Source organism: Misgurnus anguillicaudatus, chromosome 5, assembly GCF_027580225.2.
Source record: "Misgurnus anguillicaudatus chromosome 5, ASM2758022v2, whole genome shotgun sequence".
NCBI lineage: Eukaryota > Metazoa > Chordata > Actinopteri > Cypriniformes > Cobitidae > Misgurnus > Misgurnus anguillicaudatus.
Window position 1 is genome coordinate 13705141 of NC_073341.2, and position 8654 is coordinate 13713794.

The 8654-nt window shown below is 39.7% G+C and overlaps 1 protein-coding gene across 1 annotated transcript; it reads left to right on the top strand.

The window, feature by feature from the left end:
• The first annotated feature begins 1142 nt into the window (after positions 1 to 1142).
• On the top strand, positions 1143 to 8379 carry LOC129412686 (uncharacterized). Its single transcript, XM_073867344.1, has 14 exons — positions 1143 to 1376; positions 2915 to 3007; positions 3255 to 3326; positions 3438 to 3509; positions 3592 to 3684; positions 4298 to 4649; positions 4799 to 5402; positions 5490 to 5581; positions 5681 to 5785; positions 6183 to 6373; positions 6470 to 6634; positions 6718 to 6963; positions 8008 to 8071; positions 8184 to 8379. Exons 1-7 carry the CDS (start codon positions 1168 to 1170, stop codon positions 5084 to 5086), a joined length of 1179 nt encoding a protein of 392 aa, XP_073723445.1. The 5' UTR covers positions 1143 to 1167; the 3' UTR covers positions 5087 to 5402; positions 5490 to 5581; positions 5681 to 5785; positions 6183 to 6373; positions 6470 to 6634; positions 6718 to 6963; positions 8008 to 8071; positions 8184 to 8379.
• Positions 8380 to 8654: the final 275 nt, after the last annotated feature.

The following is an 8654-nucleotide window of genomic DNA, read 5'->3' on the forward strand; positions in this document are numbered from 1 at the left end:
ACTCAAAAAGACTTACATGATTTCCAGCTAGCCAACTCCGTTTGCCATGAGAAGTGGTGGAGAACACAGACTGACATCATTTGACTCCGTTGGTCGATCTGGTCCAAGCTTCTTAATCCTTTATTTATTCATCAATTAAATACCTTGTATAGGGTGATTTTGTATGGATAAAAGCATATTTTCCTTCATCTCAAGATATTTCACTTGCTTTCACTGATCTGTACTGTAGCAATCAGTTAACACAGCAATCTCCAACGCGGTTATGAGACTATTCGAACGATCCAATCACAAGAGGTAAAAAACATTAAAAGCAATATTGATTCGCTTTCAACATAAGTGGGAGTGTTTGGGGCGCACAGTCCTGTGCCCTAGGGCGGATCCGAAACCAGCCACTTAGAACTCAGCCTCAGGTCACATGTTTTTACCCTTTTTCCTGACCTACATAGACACTCATTAGGGGTGCGCCCCAGACACACAAACATGACACACACACAATGAACTCAGTTTTGATTTTTAATTGTTTTAAATAAATTATGACATGATTAACAGTGAAATAGTACAACTAAATGAATTTATTTTGTATTAATTTGCACTATATATTTAACTTTTTGGTAACATGTTAAAGTAGCTTTCCTCTCTGGCCAGCTTTAAGGGGGCGGCGCCCCAGCGCCCCCTAGTGACCAGCCGCCACTGTTAATATATGCAAGACAGTAGTAATAATAATAATTTTATCTTTTTTTTAAAATTACAAATAGTGGGATCATTTATACAAACTTGCATTTAAAGGTGCCATTTGTAAGAAATGAGGTAAAATATTTTTAAAAATGAGCTACATGCATCAAAAGAATGAGAAGAAATAAGGGCGAAGATGTCATTAAAAAAATGACAAGGTATAGTGCTGCAGAGATATCAATCTGAATTAGCATGCTAAATTACTAGCTACAGCCCGACTGGTGTGGTAATACCAGTTTCGGCCATGGGAGGCGGTATGCGGGACACGTACATAACCGCCAGCCAAACTGCAATACACGAATAACTCGCATGTGTGGAAAGTACAGCCCACTATAGTCTCAGCCTCAGACGTCACGCCCACAGACTGTTGGCTTCAGTATTGAAGGTCTGGCTACGCCCACTACTACATTTCAGTTCAGGTAAGAGAGAGGAAGAATGGCTGAAGCACTTGGCAAGAGACCACCACCAGCACCACTCCCACCTGTTGCAAGGAAAAAAACGCGATCGGAGGCGCAAATAAAATCGGATAAAAGAAGGAACCAAACAAGAGTAAATATTGGCACTGCGTTTCCTCGCTGGAGACAGTTATTGGACATGAAGGAAATGAGGTTCGACTCCGAACTTGCAACATTTCTTCTGGATTGGTAAGTAAGATGCTGTTAGTATTTCGCTAGAAGTTTGTTTGATATGTGTCGTTTTTTCAAGAAGTTATAACATAAAAAATATATGAAAGGCTGTTAATTCTGTAAACGTACTAATGTTAACAATAGCTAACCATAGCTGTTAGCGTTTGATAGTTAGTTCTACCCACAGATCCGATCAGTTTTTCACCTATTATCTACCAAGCCGATGCAAAAATGTAACATTAGCTAATAAGTTTGAAATGTCTTCGATGATAATGAACCCCAAATGGACGCACGAACGTAACGGAAACATTGCAAGGTGTAATGAGACAATGTTTTTTTTTGTGACTAATGATAACTTACTTAGTTGCTTATGAAACTCAAACTTGATATATGCTGCTAAATTAGCATCAGGCGGGCAGCATACAGAGGGTCCTATTTAGAACTGGCCACTTTATTCACGCTTTCCATGATTCAAACAGCTGCCTGAAATATATTACAACTTAAAACATTACTTGTGGTTGTTTGGGTCATTGTTCACTGGGAAATAGGGTTGCCGCGGTGACAGAATTTTCTCACCGGTTAATCGGCGCGTCACAAACCCGGTGGTCCCGGTTTCACCGGGTGGGAGGGGCTTATAAATGCGCATGCAGACGTGCACATTTTCCTTTCACTTTTGAATTACGCAACTGTTTAAATGCAGTGCTTGTGTACGCTGCGTTAAATCGCGTATAAATTTGCATGCAATGCGAGTGCAACAGCTGGTTTAATTAAGTGCTTAAGTCAATGTGCCCAAGTAATTCGCACAAAACCCGCCAGTCCCAAGCAGAGCAACCGGCTACTTCTCCATAAAGCGCTGCTTGAATGATGGGTTTATTATTTTTCTTGATGAAAAACACAAGAACAAAACGATCTCTGTGATATTAAACATCATATATGTATATTATAACAAAAACGAGTAACCACGCGGCTTCTGCCTTCGTCTGGTCAGTCAGCTTGCCTCGCACACTCTGACAGGAATAAATGAAATCTGACACCTGCTGCTCTGTGACGTGACGCGCATTCAGCTCCGCTAAATTCAGTCTGCAGACACATTCAGTTATAAGTGTTTGCTCTCTCTAATGAAACTAAATGATTTAATTACACGAAAATATCAAAACGACGGTGTCGCGGTGGGCAAGTGATCTAACCGGTGAGAGGCTGAAGCACCGGTTATCACCGTTTCACCGACCATCGCGGCAAGCCTACTGGGAAAATATAAATAAAAGATCATTATAGGTCCCGTGAAAATCATGTGTGAAACTGGACAATTCCAAATGGTACCCACTGTACAAAATACTGTAAATAGATGTTGTCCCTAGTTTCACTTGTATATGTGCAGCTAAGAATACTTCAAATGTTTTGACTCCACTACAATAGTTTTGACGTTGTTAGGTAAAGTGATGGTGAAGTTATGCAGTGGCGATCGACTGGTCAGCTGATTTTGGGATCTGAAACTAGTTCTGACATTATAGGTATAACATTTCTACATGCAGTGTTGAACTGTGTAATTTTTTTAGGTATGAAGGACCACTGTCATCTACTCCTATGAAAAAACGGGCAGCACTGACAGATCTCACTCTAACAAGCATCGGGTCAAGTGATTCTGATAAGTGAGTGTGCCTGACTTGTTTCAGGTCCTACTTTGCACATGTTTCCTCACAGGCATGTTTTACTGTGAACTACATATCATTATCATGACTAATTGAAAAGTTCACATATCTGCCACAGACTGTAATGTCATATTACCTTTTAATTTTTTGGTCCTCTCATTTTTCATATCTGCCACAGACTGTAATGTCATATTACCTTTTAATTTTTTGGTCCATTAATTTTTTTTTTGTGTTCAACTTGTTACAGAGACAAGCATACCTCAGAAAAGGCCAGCAAGGGCTCGGCCGGTGTGGAAGAATTGGCCAGGCTTGAGTGCAGGTAGGTCATAATGTGCACTGTGATTGCAGGTTCTTCCAAGAGCTTTTCAGTGTTACTAGTTTCTGATTTTGTGTTATCTAATATTCTATCTTATATAATGCTGTTTCTAAGCCTTGGGGAAATGAGCATTGGTGAGGAGAAACATCTGGATGAACAAGCCATCAATGACTTGAGGAATAGCACGTGAGTATTTTGATCAGCGGAGTTGATGTTGAAGAATGTTATCTCAGTATATATTATGTTATTGACTGTTTTGTCTCATCAGGATTGACTGGGCAGTTAACCCTCCAGCATCAGATACTGATTATGAGGAGCAGGACAGCTCTGATGAAGAGTACATCCCTCCACTTTCTCTTCGGTACATTTCCTAATGTCTCTTGTATAGCAACTTCATACTACCATCAAGTCACAAATGTATAGCTCAGCAATTCTTGGCTCACCATCTCAGCTACACTCTGGTATTCTGTTCACCTTGATCTGACAGAAGCATTTTATTTTCCCCCCTTCTGTGTATGTGTAGAAGCTTCCATTCTGCCACTTGCCTTCATACACATCCATTCTATTTTTATGAAATGTGGTTTCATGAAACAAAGTTTTTACTGCTGAACAGCCTGGTTGTTCTGGTGACATACTCTACAAACCTGTTTGATTATGGAGGCACAACTTTATAAAAAGATAACTTAAATCATACAGTTGAAACGACTACCAACACTTATTCATTCCAGTGCGTTGTCCAATTAGATGTTCCAAGACAGTGTCATGCCAGCCCCCATGTTTGCATGCGAAATAAAGTGAATAGGTGAAATATTTAATGCGTCAGCTATGTTGTTCATACAAGGACTCGCATGCCAGTTCTTCTCTCCACAACTTTGCGAGGCAGAGTAGCTCCTTCAGACACTTCTTTGCAATGAAAGTGTTTGTTCACCTGTTTTTGGTAACAAATCCATGTTTGTACTGTTTGACTGAAACAGGTTGGGTGGAGCTTTACCAAATGTTCCAAACTTTGATGCGCTGCCAGTCATTGGTTTGGAAGAGACCGTACACGACCTCCCTGCAGATTTTGAGTCTGAACCATCTACAGATCCTGACAGCTCCACTGCCTCACCAGCTGATTCAAATGTGCCACCTGTACAGAAGGCAGAGGACATTGTTGGTGCAAAGGCATCGATTGTGTATGATGATTGCTTGAAGTACCTTGCGGCCTTTGTTACACCACCAGTGAAACGGTGCACAGCAATAAATGTGACCGGTGCAGCATGCCAACGCCATCCACCATTCCTGGTGAACATCAAAGGGAAAGGCACTGCAAGCATGTTAGAATGGGTATGTGACACTGTTGTTATGACAATAACTATGTGAATGTACACTTCATATGGACACCAACATGTACCCTTACCTCTAAACATTTATAAGAAAAAGTTATCTGGTATAAAACTGCTATAGCCGTTATATCTATCTGTTCTTATCATTAGAGCTGTGCTGATGGACACATTGTGTGGCGATGGGTTTCACAGCCCTTGATGAAGTACGGACTTCAGGCCGGAGACTTTATGCTGAGCACCAACATCCTGCTATCAGGAAACAACTACACTAAAATTGCACTGCTATTTAGATTTATAAACATGGGCATTTTTGGCCCAAACACTTTTTTCTCCATCCAAGACACGTACTGTGTTGACTCTATCAAAAAGTACTGGATGGAAAAAAGGGCAGATGTGATTTCAAGACTTCAGGGCAAAGATGTTGTTGTCCTTGATTAGTGATACACATACAGTTTATATTTCTAGAAAATGATGTTGCAGTATTTTTATCTAACACAGACTCTCTTGTCCTACATATCTAGCTGATGGCAGAAACGACACGCCGGTCACTGTGCGCAGTACTGTAGTTACACTACAATGGAAAACGACACATTGGAGATCATCAGTGTAGTCACAGTAGACAAAAGACAAACCGACAGACGGTCTGCCATGATGGAGAAGGAGGCCTTCATCTTGACTATGGATCAACTAGTCAATGAAGTTAAACTTATTGAAATCTGCACAGATGCCCACTCACAGATTGGTGCCCTGATGGGTGAGTTCATATCCACATGTCCTAGCTGTTACTTGACATGTATTTAACATTTGACTTATTTCCATCTTTGCAGTACTTGTTTTGTAGATCCTGTAAAGGGGAGGTACAAGGACCAAAGGATTCACCACAGTTTAGATATGTGGCATGGTGCCAAGAATTTGGCAAAGAAGATTGCGGCTGTGAGTGTCCATAGTAGAAGTTTAATTGTACCCCTGTGCATTATAATGTTGTCATTGCTGTGCATTGCTATTAATTATGGTTTTAATCCTTATATCCAGGCAGGCCATGTAAAAGAACTGTCTGTCTTACTACTTTGGCTGAAAGACATCGTAAATCACTTCTGGTGGTGCTGCAAAACAGCCGACTCCTATGAAGAGTTCCTGGTAAATTTTGTGTCATTTCTTCCTTTATTTTCCCAAATCTAAATAAGCTATTGCACTTGTGAACTAGGGCTTTGCAAAAAATCGCCGCCAGCTCCTATCATATGGAGGGGCATTCAGAGCCGTAGTTCCTAGAGAAGCTAGGAAAAATCTGGTTAACAATCGAGGAAAATCGATTCGATTTAATCTATCCGATTTTGCCTAACTTCTCTGTGAACTATGGCTCTGTGTAGTTAATGCCACTGCATCTGAAAGCAGCTGATGGCGATTTACTTGTAATCAAGGAACCGGCTTTACTGATGAAACGTGCATGAGAATTGCAGGCGACTTTTTTTGCTCCTATTGAGAACTGACAACTGATAATTGTTGTTTCTTTTTATGTTGTGTATTACAATTGTAGGCACTGTGGGCCGGCCTTTTACATCATGTCTGCAACGAGCATGAGTAGCCTATGGGCAGCTGTAAACATGGGCAGCTGGCAGACTCGGAGAAGCAATGGATTCAAAGAGACTCTAAAGCACACAAGGCTCTTGTGGAGATAATCCTCAAGAAACGATGGTTGAAGGATGTGCACAAATATCTGCGCTTTAGGTATGTGTGGGAATTAGGGTGAAAGTGTTCATTTCACCAACAACTGCTCAGTTCTGCTTAGCTGTCATTATTTGTTTTGTTTTAATTCCATAACAGATCAACAGCAGTCCTCGAATCCTTTCAAAACCATATATTGATGTATGCCAGCAAGCGCTTTGCCTTCAGTCCACCGGTGTACGAAGCCCAAGTCCTCCTGGCAGCCCTGTACTACAACTACCATCGGGACCGACCTACTCAGAAGAGGGCAGATGGTACAGAGATGTAAGTATCACGAGAACTACTGAAATATTTATTGTTACTTGTCTCTGTGTCTTTCTTTAACAATATTACCCCCCTATTTTCAGGTACAGACGAGTATACAAAAAGAATGCCAAACAGTACAGTGTCTATGCGCGTAAAGACTCCCAAAAGTTACAGCTACATTGGGGAGCTACAGATGCTGGTGGTGAGATCTAGGCTGGCGAGTGGCTCTGGAATGCCCAGGTCAAGAACCCTAAGGCCAGATGACCCACGAAGGCTTGGTTTACTTCCACCTGTACCACCCCCACCAACAGCAGAGCTTGTACAAAGACAAGTCAGGAGAGAACTAGGTATGCAAAAATTAGCTCCTGTTTAGTTTTTGGGTGTGTACAAGCAAACAACTGGTTAGGGTGTTCTGGCTGTAGTTGTATAAATGTCCTTCTCTTTCAGATAGCAATGCTAAAACTGGCACAACATACACTAGCGGCCAAAAGTTTTGGGACACTAACTCGTTCTTTATTTATATTTTTTCCATATTTCATAATAATAATAATAAACTCTTCCAAACTAAGGCATAGCACAAATGTAACTGTGAGAATCATGTTGGTGACTAAAAGCATCCAAAATAAATCAAAACTGTTATTTTTTATTATCTGAAGTGCAGTCACCCTTGGACTAGAAATTGCACAACCATACGCATGACATTTTTTCAATAAGCTTCTCAAATTGTCAATTTAGGATGAATTTTAAAGAGTATAGAAGGAGTTAATATTTAATCTGGGCTCTTGGCTGCTTTTTCTTCAATGTTCAGTGTAAGTCATCTATTTCTAAAATAATATTGTAAACTAAAATTTTAGTTTTCTAATAACAGAAATTAATCTGTTTGGCACAGGCATTTTCAAGCATTAAACCATACACCTTCAGATTAAATGATTTTTAAGATCATAGTTATAATTTTAGTAAAGTGTCACAAAACTTTTGGCCTTTAGTGTATATACAGTACCTCAGTGAAGTGCAAAATAGTATTATCTTGTGGATCCTGACACTGAGTATGACCTGATTTTGGTTTGTGGAAGAAATGAAGAGTTTCATTGCAAAACGAGATAAATCCATTTTTTAACATTTTTGTCAAAACATGTTTATTATTATGTTATTATGTTATTATTTTGTTTTATGGTGCTACTTAGCTGTATTTTTTAAGTTATGAAGGTTTAAATCAAAACAAACCAACTGCAGTTGAATTGAAATTAATTGGAATGCACAACCAAAAAACGAGATTTCTGAACAATTAAGAAAACGGTGGTTAGCTCGTTTTGCAACAAAACTTTTCAAATATACTGTCAGGTTTTCCTGTTTGACCAATCAATTACAAGGAAATGTTTTTTATGTTTCAGGACCTGATTTACAGTCGAGTTCTCCCCAGTGAAGCCAGAATTGCAGCATCCAGTGTACGTATAGGTGAGTGAAATGCACTCTGTCAAGTCGCTTCATTTTTGTATCACAAAATGTATTTCAATTGTATTCAATCCTTTTGCAACTTCTTACACCTGTTCATTTCCACTCTTCGCAGTACAAGCAGAGAGAAGGATTGTGACCAATGGGACACCCACCAACATTCACACTGTCCATGCAAATTAGTAGATTTTTAATTTGTAGTTCACCATCTTACTTCGTCTAGGATTTAATTTGAATTCCTGTAATGTTTTTACAGGGTGGCTAAAATGTGTGAGTGTTTGCATGTTTTGTAAATAAAACATCTGAACCAACCTATTATCACTACCATTTCGTGCTTTACCACTGTTCTTTCAGTTCATAACACAGGCTGAAACCCTGCAAAATGATTGTTTGTCCTGATTGTTATTAGAGAGTAATTTGTTTCAAGAATTATTCCACTGTTTTCTTTCTTGTACACAAATGGTAAGAGCTGGCACCAGGGTTTGATTGTCAACGACGGACAGAAAGGTTTATTAGTACAGATTATGAACTCCACAAAAAAAATGAAATGCTGTCACCAAATGATGCAGTTGTACTTGTTACCGTT